This window comes from Eumetopias jubatus, unplaced genomic scaffold, assembly GCF_037043125.1.
Source record: "Eumetopias jubatus isolate StellerSeaLion01/CBP00866 unplaced genomic scaffold, mEumJub1_p1.0 scaffold_1, whole genome shotgun sequence".
Lineage (NCBI taxonomy): Eukaryota > Metazoa > Chordata > Mammalia > Carnivora > Otariidae > Eumetopias > Eumetopias jubatus.
In genome coordinates, this window is record NW_028274807.1 from 59,116,569 (window position 1) to 59,134,673 (window position 18,105).

At 36.0% G+C, this 18,105-nt stretch overlaps 2 protein-coding genes across 3 annotated transcripts in view; one reads left to right on the forward strand and one right to left on the reverse strand.

Moving 5' to 3' along the window:
- Positions 1 to 18,105, forward strand: part of GRAMD1C (GRAM domain containing 1C) — an 85,927-nt gene that overhangs the window by 16,914 nt on the left and 50,908 nt on the right. For both annotated transcript variants that reach the window (XM_088027318.1, XM_028110627.2), the window contains exons 4-6: positions 7,580 to 7,683; positions 8,288 to 8,383; positions 14,902 to 14,982. In XM_088027318.1, the coding sequence (XP_087883444.1) occupies positions 7,580 to 7,683; positions 8,288 to 8,383; positions 14,902 to 14,982 (281 nt within the window). The remainder of the gene's footprint in view (positions 1 to 7,579; positions 7,684 to 8,287; positions 8,384 to 14,901; positions 14,983 to 18,105) is intronic.
- Positions 14,376 to 14,673, reverse strand: LOC114214781 (ATP synthase F(0) complex subunit k, mitochondrial). The gene has a single exon (XM_028110629.2). It carries the CDS (start codon positions 14,650 to 14,652, stop codon positions 14,476 to 14,478), a length of 177 nt encoding a protein of 58 aa, XP_027966430.1. The 5' UTR covers positions 14,653 to 14,673; the 3' UTR covers positions 14,376 to 14,475.

The following is an 18,105-nucleotide window of genomic DNA, read 5'->3' on the forward strand; positions in this document are numbered from 1 at the left end:
CAAAAATTTACATTTTATAGTTTTCTCTCACTGATATAATAAACCTATTCATTGTATAAAATTTGGAAGATGCAGACTTTTACAAAGTAGAAAACTAAAACCACGTATAATTCTACCAATCTACAGACTGAGAGAAAAAGTTGATAATCCCATATCTGATTTAAAAAAAACCCTTGTCTTTAGAATAAAACTATTCTTAAAAGTCAATAATAAGAACACAACTCACTTTAAAAACAGGTAAATAGGCACTTTACCAAAGATATATATGGATGACAAATAAGCATATAAAAAATGCTCAACATCAATTATTATAGGGAAATGCACCTTAAAGTACAAGTAAACTACTTGTACTGCTAATGAGAATTGCTAAAATTAAAAACAACAACAAAACAACTGACAACACCAAATGATGATGAGGATACAAAGCTATAGGTCTCTCATCCATTAGTGGTGGGAATGCAAACTGGTGCAGCTGCTTTGGGTGGCAAGTTGGCAGTTTCTTGTAAAGTTAAACATACACTTAATCATATGACCTACTAATCCTAGTTATTTTCTCAAGTGAACTGTAAACTTATGTTCACAAAAGTCCTGTACATGATTGTTTGTAGCATCTTTATTAACAATTGGGAATAACCAAGATGTCATTCAACTGGTGAATGAATAAACAAACTATGGTACATCTATACAATGGTATACTATTTAGCGGTAAGAAGGAACAAGCTATTAATATGCACAGCAACATGGATGAAACTTCAATACATTTTTCTTTTTTTTGTTGTTCATATTATTCCTTTATTATCCTTTTACTTTTTATTGGATCTGTAATTATGGCCCCTTTCATTTATTTTTTTTCATTTTTTAAAATTTAAATCCAATTAACATATATTATTGGTTTCTGAGGTAGAGGTCAGTGATTGAAAAAAGCAAAACTCCAAAGGTTACATATTTTATGATTCCATTTATATGACAATCTAAAAATGCAAATATATAAGGATGGAAGACAGATCTGTGGGCACTGGGAGGGGAGAGTGGTTTCACAAGGGAATTTTTACAGTGATTCTATATAGTACTGTGGTGGTGGTTACATAATTGCATGTTAAACCTTTACAGAGGTAACTTTATTGTATACAAATTAAATCAACCAGGTATCAGGAGATCCCAGGTTGCAGTGCCACTGGTAAAAAAAGAATCTAACTGTATTACAAATGAGTGACATAATTGGACTCAAGGGTGGATTAGCATATATACATCTATTCCCTACCTGTGTCTGTTGCTAGGGCCTAGAAACAGTGATATCCCAGTATCAGTGAGCATGTCCGGGACCCAGATATTGGTCTCTAAATACCATTCCCCAATGAAAGGAATGAGAGCTCCTTGAAAAGGTCCATTCTGGGGCTGGGACAGTGAAAATACAAGATGAATGACTGTGGAGTATCATACAGTCTTACAGTGCCAGAAAGTAATGAAGTGCTAAAAAAAAAAAAAAAAGGAAAGAAAGAAAAAAAAGGAGCTAACTTGAAAGAACTCCCAGTGATCAAAGACAGAATAATTTGAGCAATAAAATAATGACAATATCGGATTATAACCTGAAGAATAAAATAAATATCCATGAGTCTATATTGATATAAATGCTTGAATAATTAAATGCATGGGAGAGAAGACACAAATCGTCCTCCAGTAGTATTCCCAGGTAATTTATATGCACATTAAAGTTTGAGAAGCTCTGATGTAGGATAACACTTAAGTGCCATACCTAAGGGTGAAGGCTTAATCGGTTCTTATTCTCTGTGCATATAATAATAATGATGCAGAGGATCTCTAAAAGATTTTAACCAATCCATGTATATTTATACAACTGATTTCACCCATGTGTAGCATCCAATATACTGATAAACAAGCCACTAATTTCACTAATGAAAACCCTTTTCTAATGTGTCTATGCTAATTAGCCAAACATTTGTTGTTAAACAGTAATAAAGGTAACAGAAGGTCTTATAGTAGCCCTGGAAGGAGTGTAGTCCTAATTAAATTGTTAGCTGACCTATCCCAAGTGTGAATTCCTGATTAGGACAACTAACTATCCCTAGAATATTTCTAAACATCTGCTTTAGCTGGAGTCCGCCTTTTCACTTCTAATATTCATTTGTGCCTTCTTTTTTTCTTGCTTAATCTTGGCCAAAGAAAATGTTATGTTGGGGAAATATAATTAAAAAGAAAATATCCTACCCATCCTGAAAACTCCACAAAAGTAGAAAAGAAAGAAAACAGTTTTTATTATTGAATAAGCATTCAACTGGAATGGGATGTGCATCACAGGTAATCTGTAAAAGAGATTGTTAAGAAAGACAGAAAGAAATCTCACCCTTTTAAATAACCAAACAGATACAACCCTTTACACATGTTCTAAAGATAAATGATAACTAGTCCTCAAGTAAGAGGACTTGATAGTACTATTTATCACACACATTTCATCATAAATTCACCTGATAATTGGGGCTACTCTGTGTTAGCTAACTGACTTTATGCAAAGGAAAAATAAACTCATATCTTTATGACAGGAGTTAGTTTTGCAACTTGTAGCAAAGATGCCCACCGACCTTAAGCTCCTACCCTATCACAGAAACTGGGAGATAAGGGTACTATCTCTCTTGATGATTACATTTCAAAGAGATGGCTACTAGGTCCTTGAGAAAACATTCCTGGGTTCTAAAACTGGCAAGGGGCTTATTTTGCTTTTAAAAAGATTCTCGTAGGGGCACCTGGGTGGCTCAGTCATTAAGCGTCTGCCTTCGGCTCAGGTCACGATCCCAGGGTCCTGGGATCGAGTCCCGCATCAGGCTCCCTGCTCTGCAGGAAGCCTGCTTCTCCCTCTCCCACTCCCCCTGCTTGTGTTCCCTCTCTTGCTGTGTCTCTCTCTGTCAAATAAATAAAACAAAATCTTTAAAAAATAAATAAAAATAAAAAAATAAAAAGATTCACATATATCTCAAAGGAGCAAGAAAAAAGAATTTACAAATTTTCTTTTTTTTAATTTTTTAATTGTTATGTTAATTACCATACATTACATCATTAGTTTTTGATGTAGTGTTCCATGATTCATTGTTTGTGCATAACACCCAGTGCTCCACGCAGAACGTGCCCTCTTTAATACCCATCACCAGGCTAACCCATCCCCCCACCCCCCTCCCCTCTAGAACCCTCAGTTTGTTTTTCAGAGTCCATTGTCTCTCATGGTTCGTCTCCGCCTCCGACTTACTCCCCTTCATTCTTCCCCTCCTGCTATCTTCTTCTTTTTTTTTTTCTTAACATATATTGCATTATTTGTTTCAGAAGTACAGATCTGTGATTCAACAGTCTTGCACAATTCACAGCGCTCACCATAGCACATACCCTCCCCAATGTCTATCACCCAGCCACCCCATCCCTCCCACCCCCCACCACTCCAGCAACCCTCAGTTTGTTTCCTGAGGTTAAAAATTCCTCATATCAGCGAGGTCATATGATACATGTCTTTCTCTGATTGACTTATTTCACTCAGCATAACACCCTCCAGTTCCCTCCACGTCATTGCAAATGGCAAGATCTCATTCCTTTTGATGGCTGCATAATATTCCATTGTGTATATATACCACATCTTCTTTATCCATTCATCTGTCGATGGACATCTTGGCTCTTTCCACAGTTTGGCTATTGTGGACATTGCTGCTATAAACATTGGGGTGCACGTACCCCTTCGGATCCCTACATTTGTATCTTTGTGGTAAATACCCAGTAGTGCAATTGCTGGATCGTATGGTAGAATTTACAAATTTTCTACAGAAAATAATAAAAGAGAAGTGAAGAGGGAGTCTTTTTTTCCCATTTTGCACCAGGGAAAATTAATTTTTTTCTTTTTCAATTTGTATTTACCTTTACAGTTGTCTCAAGTAAAAAGCAAACAACACAAAAAATGTAAAGTATAAAAAAGGAGAATGGTTGGGGCACCTGGGTGGCTCAGTCGGTTGGGTGTCCAACTCTTGATTTCGGCTCAGGTCATGGTCTCGGGGTTGTGGGATCAAGCCCCACCTCAGTCTCCACACCCAATGTGGAGATTCCCTTTCTTCTCCCTCTGCCTCTCCCTGCTTGCTCTCTCTCCAATAAATAAATAAATAAATAAATAAATAAGGAAAATGGTTTCTTTTATAATTTAAATATTAAATCTGAAAGCAATCCTAAAAATGTTGTTCTGGGGAGTCTTTTTTAAAGCAATGTTAGCATTATTGGACTCCCAAAGATGATTGCTGCTAGAAAAGAATACTTTGGGATGTGTGTTTCCTGACATGATTGTTTAAAAACACATTCTTTTAATTCACTGTTATCTCCTTTATGGATAGATGATGTCTAAATTCTTTGATAAAACTATAAATAGGACATCTTGTTTATTTATTGTGTAATCTTACTCTAGAAGTATATGGTGCTGATTCATTCCATCTGTATTTCCATAACATAATTCCACTGTAACCTTTGTTATGTTATAGTTAAAAAAGTAAATCTGTAAGAATTAGAGCCATTCAATCGTTTCAAAATTGATTATGTAATAGCTAGTTAGTTGATGTTAACACACACATCAAAGTGATCTATGTTGCTTGGTTAATTTACTTAATTTTATTCTAACTTTCTAGTCACTAATTATAAAGTTATAAAATCCATAAAACAATTTTTGATAAACATTTTCTTATTCCATTCTAGATGAATCAGATTGTTATTTGACTCAAATTAGGTAGAATATTGCCTTCTGAAATGATAATTACATGTTTGCTTAACAGTAGAGAAATTGGGAGTAAAAAAAAAAAGGAAAATCTGGCTTAAAATTTTTTTTTCCATTTCCTGCGTGGACCATATTGCTAGAAAGCCATTTTATACAAATTTTTATTGAGGTATAAGTTTATTCCAATAAAATATATATGTTTTGGGACTCCAACCCCCCCCTTTAAAAAAAAAGATTTATTTATCCATCCTAGAGGTGGGGGCGAGGAGCAGAGGAAGAGGGAGAGAGAGAATCTTCTTGCTGAGCATGGAGCAGGACATGGAGCTCCATCCCACCACCCTGAGACTATGACCTGAGGCGAAATGAAGAGTCAGATGCTTAACTGACTGAGCCAGCCAGGTGCCCCAGGGAAACTCTTTTTTAAACCACTGAAAAAAGTCTGTCAATCTATATCAAATAGTCTTCAGTTAAAATAATCCGGTTGGTTGCTATGGCTTTGAACATAGTTTAATGTAAAATAGTGCCCTGGTTCTCATGGTGCGGTCCACAGGCTAGTGATGTTGGTGTTACCTGGGATCATGTTAGACTTGAAACTCTCTACCCTGCTCCAGACATGTTTAATCAGAAACTCTGGGAGGGTCCTGGAAATCTGTGTTTTAAAATAAGTCTGCCAAGTATTTCTGATCTGAAATGCGAGAAGCACTAAATTAATAAAATGTTTCAGTGGCTTAGATAAACATTTCAGGACACCCCAAGGTGACCTTGAGCCCAATCCCTGTTTTAGAGATGCATACTAGTAATGAGTAACTTAATCTACTTAATTATTTACTAGGATTTTTGTTTGGGGGCATCTCAGTTTTGTTTTGCTGAAGGAAACATTTTGAAAAACTGAATTACTTTGCTCAATTTTTACTTTGCTTACAAATTTAACATGATTAAATTTAAATATTTTTAGGTTTATACCTCAACGATGTTTTCCTAAATTGCTAATCACTTTATATAGTTTTTAAATTTATCAGTTAAACTAAATCTCCTCACAGTGATGAGTGAGCATAAGGCAAGCTAAAGACAAAGCATAAGCTGACACCCTGCAACCTCCCCCCTCCCCCCACTCCTGGGTGGAACATGTGTGACATTTTTCCAGGATTCTCCCAGCTGTCTTTTTTTTTTTTTTTAAGATTTTATTATTTATTTATTTGACAGAGAGAGAGAGAGAGAGAGAAAGCACAAGCAGGGGGAGCAGCAGAGGGAGAAGCATACTCCCTGCTGTCCCAACTGTCTTAATGTTACTATCTTGTTAGAAGGGAAAACAACCTTAACTTGATAATGTGATGGCCTCCGGTGTCTTGTAGGTACCTTGTAGGTTGGTCCTCTTTAGCATATGAAAGTTCTTTTGAAACCTCCCTTTTCCTTACTTCCCCCAACTCCTGAGTATAAAATCCCCCACCCCTGACAGCCCCAGTACCGCAGCTCTTTCTGCCCACCGGGTCCTGTTCCTGTGCTTTAATAAACTACCATTTTGTACCAAAGATGTCTCAAGAATCCTTTCTTGGTTGTGGGCTCTAGAACTCACCCACACCTCACCTATATTCCCAAACCCCATCAACAGTAGCCCTTTATATCTTGAGTTATTGATAATTTAGCCATATTATTTACATTAGCCAAAGAGCCAAATCTAAATCATGGTATTAACTTACTGGTGGATAGTGGCATTTACCAGAACTGGATTTTAGTGCTGAGGCAGAGAGGATCAACTTTGAAACTAACTTAAAATTAAGTATAAAATTTTTGGAGTAATTATTGTTCCTTTCCTCACCCTTTTCCAGTGTCTAACTAATCACCAATCTCCCATCAGTGCTACCTCTTAAATATCTCCGAATCTAACTGCTTCTTTCCCTTAATACTGTCATTTCTTGGTCTGAGCCACCATCAGTGTTCCCCTGGACTTCCAATTCACTTATATGAATCCATTCTCACAGTGTGAAAAAAGTAGTCTTTAATAATATACATCTGGGGGCACCTGGGTGGCTCAGTTGTTAAGTGTCTGCCTTCGGCTCAGGTCATGGTCCCAGGGTCCTGGGATCGAGCACCACATCCGGCTCCCTGCTCGGTGGGAAGCCTGCTTCTCCCTCTCCCACTCCCCCTGCTTGTGTTCCCTCTCTGGCTGTGTCTCTCTGTCAAATAAATAAATAAAATCTTTAAAAAAAAATAATATACATCTGATCATGCCCCTTCCACTTAAAACTCATCAATGGCAAAACAAAACAAAACAACTCATCAATGGCTTCTTGTAAAGTTCACAGTCTACCATAGCCCGTGAACCTTACATGATCTAGTTTCTCCAGCTTCTCTATCCCAGAGTTCTTTGTATAGTTGCTTAAATGTGCTTTTTCTTTCTACCACGGGGCTTTGCACATGCTCTTTCCTCATGGTCCAGCTGACCATTTATTGACCTTTAGTTCTCAGTTTAAAGACTACTTTTTCTGGAGAACTTTTTCTGATATACTCTCTCCCTGCTCAGTCCCCTCATACCTGTGCCCTCTTTGTTATAGTCTCTCAGACTTCCTCTACACTTTGATCATTATACTTACTTTTGTATTTGTTTATTGTATTCCTTCACTTCTAGAATGTTCTACGAGGGCAAGGTCCATGTTTGGTAACGTTAGTTTCCAGCAAAATATCTGGTGTATGGTGCCCAAAGTATCTGAATGAGTGATTGAATGAACAAACTAATGAACAAAGAGTGATGACTTTTCATGTGTTAAAGTAGGATAAGATTATAAAGTTGCCAGATTTTTGTGAATAAGTTGTTCCTTATTCTTGTGTATCTAGATTATGCTTGTGCTCTTCAGAGGGACATTTTGCTTCAGGGACGTCTATATCTTTCAGAAAACTGGCTGTGTTTCTATAGCAACATCTTCAGATGGGAAACTACAGTAAGACGTATTTGGATTTGATTTGTTGATACAAATAATTGCGTAGATAGAAATATATACAGTCCTCCTAAAAACAATATACTTTAGATTCCAAAGTAAATTTATGTATATTTGTATATAATACTTGTATATACATGTAATCGATATGTATACAATGTGTATATTGTAGAAGTGTGTGATCTATTTTCTTAATACATCGAGCTCCATTTGTACATATTTAATACAGTTGGAGAAAGAGATTTCAGGTTGAAAAAAGCTTGAACATACATCCATTTGACTGCCAAAATCATGTCTTACGTGACAGACTGTCTGAATTTTGTTTGTGTGTGTATGTGTTAATATGGAACACGAACACCCACATGTCTTTTCACACTCTATCCTAAACTTAGAGATAAGAGCTGTGGAGGAAATTATTGACGGGGGAGAATGTCTGGCTGCTTACTCTGTTTTTCTCAGAGAATGCAAGCATGTGCTTATTATTATTAATTCCTTACGGTTTTTCAACGGAATATTCTGGATTAGATTGATGTAATACTTGGTATTTTGTGCTTTACATGTTTCTGAAAAATCCATTTAATAATTTTTCATTCTTTTGTGTGCTTAGATTTGTATTGCTTTAAAGAATATAACCTTCATGACTAAGGAGAAAACTGCTCGACTCATCCCAAATGCTATCCAGATTGTTACAGAGGGTGAAAAGGTGAAAAACTTTTCTACCTTTGCTTTGTTATATAATGTGGAGAAAATCTGCATCATACTGATCCGTCAGTGTTGGTAATTCTTCTTGGAGTTAGGAATTTGTAATAGAGATATATTGTATTTAATACTAGATTTCTGTATAAATACTTACTTCTAATTAAATGACTGCTAACATTTTTTTAAACATGTAATCAGTGTTTTTTTTTATTAAATCTGCTAACATTTTTTGTGCTTTATAGTTCACAGAGAACTTTCTCCCATATTTTTCACTGCTGTAAGAGGTAGGTAGGGTAAGCTTTGGCAAAACATCATAATTTCTGAATACCCTAATAATCCCATGATATTGTTTAATCAATAATACCTGCACAGTGGCAACTAATAAAAACAAATGGTTCTGGTGAACAGAGATTTGGGCAGCATATAAGTAAACACATTATCACTATAATACTTTTTTTTAGGATGGCAGTTACCTACAATATCTGCCATTTTTTAGTGGGGATATATGAAGAATCTTTCTGAACCCACCTGGAAGATTGATTAGGGCTCTGTGTGTGACATTAGAAGCATAATGCTGAGAAAGAAAAGGAAAGAAGGAAGGAAAAGAAGGCAAGTATGGAAGGGAATGAGAGGGAAGGAGAAGGAAGGAAGGAAGGAAGCCCAGAAGGAATGAAGGTAAGCAGTGAAAGAAAAAGAGAAAGGAAAGAGAAGCAGGGGAGAGAAACATTATAACATTGAATCATTGTAATGATACTTTTAAATCTTGTAGTTTCTTTCAAATGTACTTTACATTTTATTTTTATTTTTAAATAATCTTATCCTTACAGAATGCTTCCCAGTACAGTATAAAAAACTTTCTCCTCTGAACTATTTGAGAGTAAGTTGTCACTCTGAAGCCTCATCACTCCAGATATCGCTCCAGATATTCTAGTGTGGATTTCCAACAAAGACATTCTCCTGCATAAACACATCCTAACCATCAAAATCAAGAAGTTAACATTGATCATTACCACAGTTCAGTCCTCAGACCTTCCTCAATTCCCCCAATTATTCCAATAATATCCTTTATAGCAAATAGACATAGTTTAGAAATACATAATTACATTTAGTTGTCATGGTCTTTAATTTCCTTATTCTGGGATAGTCCCTTAGTCTTTTTTGACTTTTCTGCCCTTGACTTTTTTAAAGATTACACGTAAGTTATTTTGTAAGATATCCCTCAGTTGTGTTTGTCTGATATTTCCTTGTAATTAAACTTGGGTTATGTAATTTTGGCAGAAATGTCATGAAAGTGATGCTCTGTTCTTTCCATTGCATCCCATCAGATGACCCATGATTTCAATTTCTACCATTACTGGTGATATTCACTTGGATCACCTGATTAAGATGGTGTCTGCAAGACTTTACTGTAAAGTTAGTTCATTTTCCTTTGTAATAATACTTTGTGGCAAGCTACTTTGAAACTATGTGAATATATGATTCCTTATCAGACTTTAAATTTATGCATTCACTTACTTAAATCAGTATGCCCTCATGGTTTCTTGTTTTATTCAATGAGTTCTAATCCATTTCTATCATTATTTATTTATATATTTATTTATTTATTTTAAAGATTTTATTTATTTATTTGTCAGGAGAGAGAGAGAGAACACATGTGTGCACAAGCAGGCTCCTTGTAAGGAGCCCGATGTGGGACTTGATGCGGGGCTTGATCTTAGGACCCCAGGATCATGACCTGAGCTGAAGGCAGACGCTTAACTGACTGAGTCACCCAGGCGTCCCAATCATTATTTATTTTGATGCTCAAATTGTCCCAAATTTGGCCAATGTGAGGCCGTCAGTGTCCTTCTGACTATTCTCAGCATTATTTGAGCATTTCCTTGATTTTTGGCATATTACAGGCTTTCCCTGCCTCAGCCCTGGAATCAGTCATTTCTCCAAAGAGTTCTGATTTCTTTTAAGGGGAGACTGATATTAGAAGCCAGTGTGTTCCTTGCTATTGGGGTGTCACTATTTCCAAGCCCTCTAAATGGTCAGAATAAGGGTATATGTAATATATATATATAATTATATAATATATACACGTATATATCCACTTGTACATCAATGTCTGTCTACTTATCTGTCATAAACCATGAATTTACCCTAATATCTCTAATACCTATCAAAGACCACAGAGTTCATTTTTGTTTTCTCCCTTTCCTGTTTGTAACTCCCTTCCCTGACTGTGAGAAACCAGGCTCCCATTATCCTCAGTATATTTACCTACTTGATCAGTTGGCCTCTATGTAACCAATCTTCCTCTCCTTTGCCACTCCTTCCCCACATGGATGCCCCTCTTTCCTTAAAAAAAAAAAAAGATTTATTTATTTATTTGAGAAAGAGAGAGAGTCTTAAGTAGCCTCTGTGCTGAGCACAGAGCCTGACACGGGACTTGATCTCATGACCTTGACATCATGACCTGAGCTGAAACCAAGAGTCAGATGCTCAGTCACCTGTGCCCTCCAGGCGCCCCCCCTCCATATGGATGCCCTTTTACCTGACTTGGTTTCTGACACTTCATGTCAGGCTGCTGCCCATCCCATCATGACACAGATGCTCTCACCATGTGAAAGCTTTCCTCACTCTGCTTAAGCTGATATCCCATACTAAGCACCTTTCCTGCATTTACTTTACCCTGTGCCAGGTCACTCATCTAAGAGGATGCCCTCCATTCCCTGCTTGTGCTTAATATTCTATGACAGTTTGTCACTGTGTGTGGTTGCCCCCCTCACCCTTTCAGGCTTTGACTCCCCAGCACAAAATCACCCTCATGGACTCCATCACACTATGTCACCCTCACCTGCTCCAGCTCTGACATGCTTTTGTAGGCTGCCACCATTTGTGGTCACATTCTTCACCATGCTTGGGTTCTGATGCCAGGCTACCACCCCTTTACACTGTCACCCTCTGTAGGCTCTGACTCATGCCTCTCACCCTGTTCTTGTTCTAACACCGTGCTCCATGGAGGCCCTTCTTACCTACTTGGGATCTGACACTCCACATAGGTCAATCCTACGTGACAACCTCCTCGACTTTTCTGGTTTTGACATTGTTTTGGGCTACTGCAGCTCCTTCTCCCTACCCTCACCTCTAGTGTGGATGCCTGCTTTCTCTGTTCCACCAACATCTTTATGGCTCAACTGTTCAGGAAGGGAAGAAGAGTTAAAAATCATATTCTTAATTTTATAATTAATACATGAATATATTGCATTCCCTAACAAAATCATCAAACAATTCTTAAACTAACATCTTCCTTCCATGCCTATAATCCCTAATCCCATTGCTTTTCTAGATGCAAACACTATTACCAGTTGGGTATATATCTTTTCAGACTTTTCCTTTGTGTGTTTATATATATAGATACATATATAGGCACATACACACACATATATATCTTTGTGTGTCTATATATATATAGACATATAGTTTTCATTTGTTTTTGAAGTAAATGCTATTTTATACATGTTGTTTTTCAGTTCTTTCTTAAGAAGAACTTAATAGGGGTGCCTGGGTGGCTCAGTCGTTAAGCATCTGCCTTCGGCTCAGGTCATGATCCCAGGGTCCTGGGATGGAGCCCTGCATCAGGCTCCCTGCTCCGCAGGGAACCTGCTTCTCCCTTTCCCACTCCCCCTGCTTGTGTTCCCTCTCTCATTGTCTTTTTCTTTGTCAAAAAATAAATAAAAATCTTTAATAAAAAAAAAAGAATATCTCTTGGAGTCACAGCTTAGCACATCTAGATGGAGCTATTTCTGTTTATTCATATGCTGTATAATATTTCATCAAATGAATTTACCATGGTTCATTTCCAATATTTTGTTATTATTAACACTGCTGCAGTGAACAGCCTGACCATGCCTTCGTAAGCCCAATGTGTGACTGTTTCTCACATATATAGTGACATTTCAGGGTCAAGCATTTTAATTTTAATAATGATAACAACAACTTAACATTTGCTGAACATACTTGTTCTAACACTGTTTTAAGTTCTTTATAGATATTTTCTCTTTTTTTTTTTAAAGATTTTATTTATTTATTCATGAGAGACAGAGGGAGAGGGAGAGAGAGAAGCAGAGGGAGAAGCAGGCTCCCGCTAAGCAGGGAGCCTGATGCGGGACTCGATCCCAGGACCCTGGGATCATGACCTGAGCCGAAGGCAGATTCTTAACCATCTGAGCCACCCAGGCGCCCAGATATTTTCTCTTTTAATTCTCACAAAAATTTGTTACTATAATTATTCCCGTTTTTCTCAGATGAGGAAACTAAGGAAAAGAAAAGTGACCCAAAGTTGTAGAACTAAGTGGTAGATTGTATACAAGAGTGGATAGAATTGATAAGTGATTTAGTTTAAGAAGTGTGGACTAGATAGACTAGGAGATTTTACTTATCTATATATCTGAACAAAAGGTTGTAAGATTATTATAATACAAGAAAGCAAAACAGTTTGGTCTAAGAAAAGGAAATGGAGGATAGTAATTAGTCATCATTAGGTCACATGTTATATATATAATTCCATTTGGAAAATCTCTTCGATATATCCTTGTTATGAAAATTTTTTGCTTTAAAAAAAGAAGATAGCAGGAGGGGAAGAATGAAGGGGAGTAAATCGGAGGGGGAGATGAACCATGAGAGACGATGGACTCTGAGAAACAAACTGAGGGTTCTAGAGGGGAGGGGGGTGGGGGAAGGGTTAGCCTGGTGATGGGTATTAAAGAGGGCACGTATTGAATGGAGCACTGGGTGTTATGCACAAACAATGAATCATGGAACACTACATCAAAAACTAATGATGTAATGTATGGTGATTAACATAACAATAAAAAATTTTTAAAAAGTTTTGCTTTATGGAGAGTATTACATAGCAACATTTCAATTTATTAATTGGAAAATAGCACTTTAAAATCTTTCTGTGAAAAGCGTAAACACCCAAAATATTATTTGTTTGACATTTTATTTAGCAAATCAAACATATAACTGAGCTTTCTCATCCCTAAAAATAACTACTCAATCATGAAAAGTCACTAACTATGGGGTCGGAAGAGATGATACACTGAGAGACTGTATTTAGTGCTGTCACTTGTCAGATTTTCTCATAAAGGCCTATTTTAAAACGTGACTTTGCAAAATCAGTTAAATGCAGAGGAAGAGATAGGGCTAAAAGCAAACATAGAATTATAGATTGAAACATGCTATTTTTTTTCTATAGCATTCAAAGCAAAGTTAAATTTTAACATGGGTGTTTTATATCTATAATTAGTAGAAATTAAGCATTTCTGGATTTTTTTAGACGACTATGAAAGATGATATGATTTGAAATTAAGATCCTTAAAATAAATTGATCTCTGAAATCCACTTGAATTTTTTAAAGATTTATTCATTTATTTATTTTTAGAGAGAGAGTGCGTGCACGAGTAGGGGGAGGGTCAGAAAGAATCTTCAAGCAGACTCCCTGCTGAGCACGGAGCCCCAAGCGGGCTCCATCTCATGACCCATGAGATCATGACCTGAGCCCAAACCAAGAGTCAGTCATTTAACTGACTGAGCCACTTGGGTGCCCCCACTTATATTTTTTTTATTCTTTATGTATACTTGGCTCAAATGGTCACCAAATCAAGTCTCTTTGGAAAGTTCAGAATAAATAAAATTTTAATTTTTTTTCGTACATTTTTAAGATTATTGTAATAAATTATATGCACATAAATATTTACCTATTCAAGCTTCTTTTCTGAATAAATATTGATAAAATTGTATTTGCTGTAAGATAAAGTTTTTAAAGATTTTATTTATTTATTTTATTTGAGAGAGAGAGAGCATTTGAGTGTGTGTTGGGGGGGTGGAGGGAGAAGGAGAGAATCTAAGCAGGCTCCACAATGTGGGGTTCTATCTCACAACCCTGAGATCAGACTTAAGATGCTGAGCCACCCAGGTGCCCCTGTAAGATAGTTTTTTTTTTTCCAGGTTCATAATTTATTGTACAAATTGAGTATCACATGATGAGTTGACATTAGCTTCTCCAGGCATGGGAATTTAACAGATGAGGTACAGGTTAAAAATCGTTTATGTTGCTTTCACAGCTGGTGTTTTTTTAGACCTTAACTTGAAGTATAAGATCATCAAAGCAATGCCTCCATATGTGGCCAGTACACAATTCATTCTACCTGTGAGAGTATAAGAGTTGAAATATTTTTTGATACCAGTGAAATGGAATTGAGCATCAGTTTCTGGACCTGCCATGATTTCAGTCTTGCAGAAGGCACCAATTCCTGTAAGATAGTTTTTAAAGACACCTTGTTCATGCACCAATTACCTGTTTTTCTTTTATTGTAGCAAAGAGCGAAACAAAAATAATATATGAAGTAGGGAATGGTGTCCTACTAGTTTGCTTTAACCATAGCAAGTGCCAACAGATCTTGACAGATACTCTCCCCCACCCCCACTTTTTTTTTAATGACACTAAAATTATTTTACCATTTTTCTTTGCAGTTTTTCTTTACATCTTTTGGTGCCAGAGATAGAAGTTACCTCAGTATCTTTAGGTTGTGGCAGAATGTACTATTAGAAAAGGTAAGTGTTCATACCAGAGGCAGGTGCTTCTTATAATATCAACCTCCCAATGTTTGTGAGTTGAATTTTTCTGGAGTTTTATTTTTCTGGAGTTAATTTTGACTAGATTATTTAAATTCTAAGATGAAACTTGAAGCAAAACAGAATCCATAGTTATGTTAAGATGTTAATTTTACAGTAAGTCTTGACCCCTTTATCTGCAGGGAATATGGTCCAAGACCCAGAGTGGATACCTGAAACTGCAAATAGTACTGAACTCAATATAGATGCTATGTTTTTTCCTATACATCCATACCTATGATAAAATTTAATTTATAAATGAGGCACAGTAAAAGATTAATAAAAATAATAAGATAGAATAATTATAACAATATACTGTAATAAAACTTACGTGAACGTGGTATCTCTCTCTCTCAAAATATCTTATTGTACTATACTCATCTTCTTGTGATGATATGAGATGGTAAAATGACTGCATGATGAAATGAAGTGAGGTGAATGACAGGCATTGTGACATATTGTTAGGCTACTTACTGACATTCTGATGGTATGTCAGAAGGAGGACAGTCTGCTTCCTGACTGTAGTTGACTGTGGGAACTGAAACTGGGGAAAGTGAACCTATGGATAAGGGGGGACTACTGCAATTCCCAGGGTAACCACCAAGAAAATAACTTTAAAAATATGGTAAAAGAAACATGAAGGGAGTTAAAATGGTACACTAGAACTATCTATTTAACATATAAGAAGGCAGTAATGGACGATGTAGATATAGAAAACAAATAGCAAAATGGCAGACATTACATTAAATCATTAAACATAAATAGATTAAGCACTTCAATCAGAAGGCAGAGGTAGGCAGAAAGAATGAAAAACAAAAACATATGATCTGACTATATGCTGTCTATATGAAATACGTTAGATTTATTTATTTATTTATTATTTATTTTTTAAGATTTTATTTATTTGCAAGAGAGTACAGCAGGGCGAGTGGCAGGCAGAGGGAGAGGGAGAAGCAGGCTTCCTGCTGAGCAGGGAGCCTGATGCGGGGCTCGATCCCAGGACCCTGGGATCATGACCTGAGCCGAAGGCAGGTGCTTAACCAACTGAGCCACCCAGGCATCCTGAAACATGTTAGTTTTAAAGATACAAACAGATGGAAAAAAATAAACCATACAAATAGTAACCAAAAGAGCTAAAGTGACTGCAGTTGTATCAGGCAAAATAGACTTTAAGACAAAGATTAATAGAGACAAGGAATGATATTTTATAATAATAAGAGTCAATCCATGTGGAATTCATAACAATTATAAGCATATATGCACCCAATAACAGAGCCCTAAATTACATGAAACAAAACTAGCAGAACTGAAAGGGGAAATAGATAATTCAACAATAATAGTTGGAGATTTCAATACCCTACTTTCAATGATGGATGGAGCAACCACAGAGATCAACAAGGAGATAGAAGGTTTGAACAAAACAATAAACTAGAACTAAAAGACATCTATGGGACACTCAAAGCAGAATATACATCTTTCTCAAGTACACATGGAACAATCTCCAGACAGACCATATGCTAAGGTCATAAAAGAAACCTTAATAAATTCAAGAGGATTGAAATAATACAATGGACTACAGTGAGTGACATTAGAAATCAGTAACAGAAATTTGGGAAATTCATAAAAAGTGGATATTAAACAAAACATTCCTAAATAACCAATGAGTAAAAGAAGAAATCACAAGAGAAGTTAGAACATACTTCGAGTTAAATGAAAACAAAAACACAACATACCAAAACTCATGAGGTACAGTTAAAGCAATGCTTAGAGGGGATTTTATAACTATAAATACCAATATTAAGAAAAGGAATGATCTCAAATCAATAACCTAACTTTCCACCTTAAAAAATTAGGGCAAGGGAAACAAACTAAACTTAAAGCAAATAGAAACAAGGATATGCTAAACATTGGAAGAGAATGAATGAAATAGAGAATAGAAAGACAAGCAACAGAACAAAAAGTTCTTTCTTTGAAAAGATCAATAAAGTTTAACTAGACTGACCAGGAAAAAAAGCTTAAAATTATTAAATTCAGAAGTGAAACTGACAACATTACTACTGACCTTACAAAATGAAAAGGGTTCATACTATGGACATCGTATGCCAACAAATTAGTTAACCTAAGTGAAATGGACAATTGTGACTGAAAAGTCATAAACCATTGCACTGACTCAAGTAGGAATAAAAAATCTGAATAAACCTATAACAAGGAAAGAGATTGAATTAGCAATAAAAAATCTATCTGCAAAGAAAAACTCAGGCTCAGATGGCTTCATTGGTGAATTCTGCCAAGTGTTTACCATAGAATTAACATCAATCCTTCACAAAGTATTTCAAACAATAGAAGAGGAGAGAACACTTTGCAACTCAGTCTATGAGGCCAGTATTACTTTGATAACCAAGTCCAAACAAAGAACATCACAAGAAACCTACAGGACAATATTTATGTTCACTGTGTCTATGAATATAGACATAAAAATCCTCAACAAAACCAAACCAATTTAGCAAAACAAATCCAGCAACATATAAAAACAGTTATATGCCATGACTAGGTAGGATTTATACAAGGTTGATTGAACATATGAAAATCAGTCAATGTAATACACTATATTAGTAGAATAAAGGACAAAAACCACACGATCATTTCAGTCTATACAGAAAAAATGTGACAATATCCAACATCCTTTCATGATAAAAACAAAAACAAAGTGGAACTAGCAGGGAATTTCTTTGACTTGATAAAGCTCACAGTTAACATAATGGCAAGAGACTAATGCTTCCCCGCCTTAGGTTGGGAACAAGACAAGGATGTCCTTTCTTACTATTTCTATTCAATATTGTATTGAAGGTTCTAGCTGGGGAAAATAGGTAAGAAAAAGAAGTAAAAGACATGCAGATTAACAATGAAGAAATATAACTATCTCCACTGGCAGGTGATATGGTTTTATATATGTAAAATTCTAAGAAAGTCAGTAGAAACCCATTAGAACTAATAAGTTCAGCAAGTTGCAGAATATATGATCAAAATACAAAAATCATATTTTATGTGCTCAAAATGAACAAT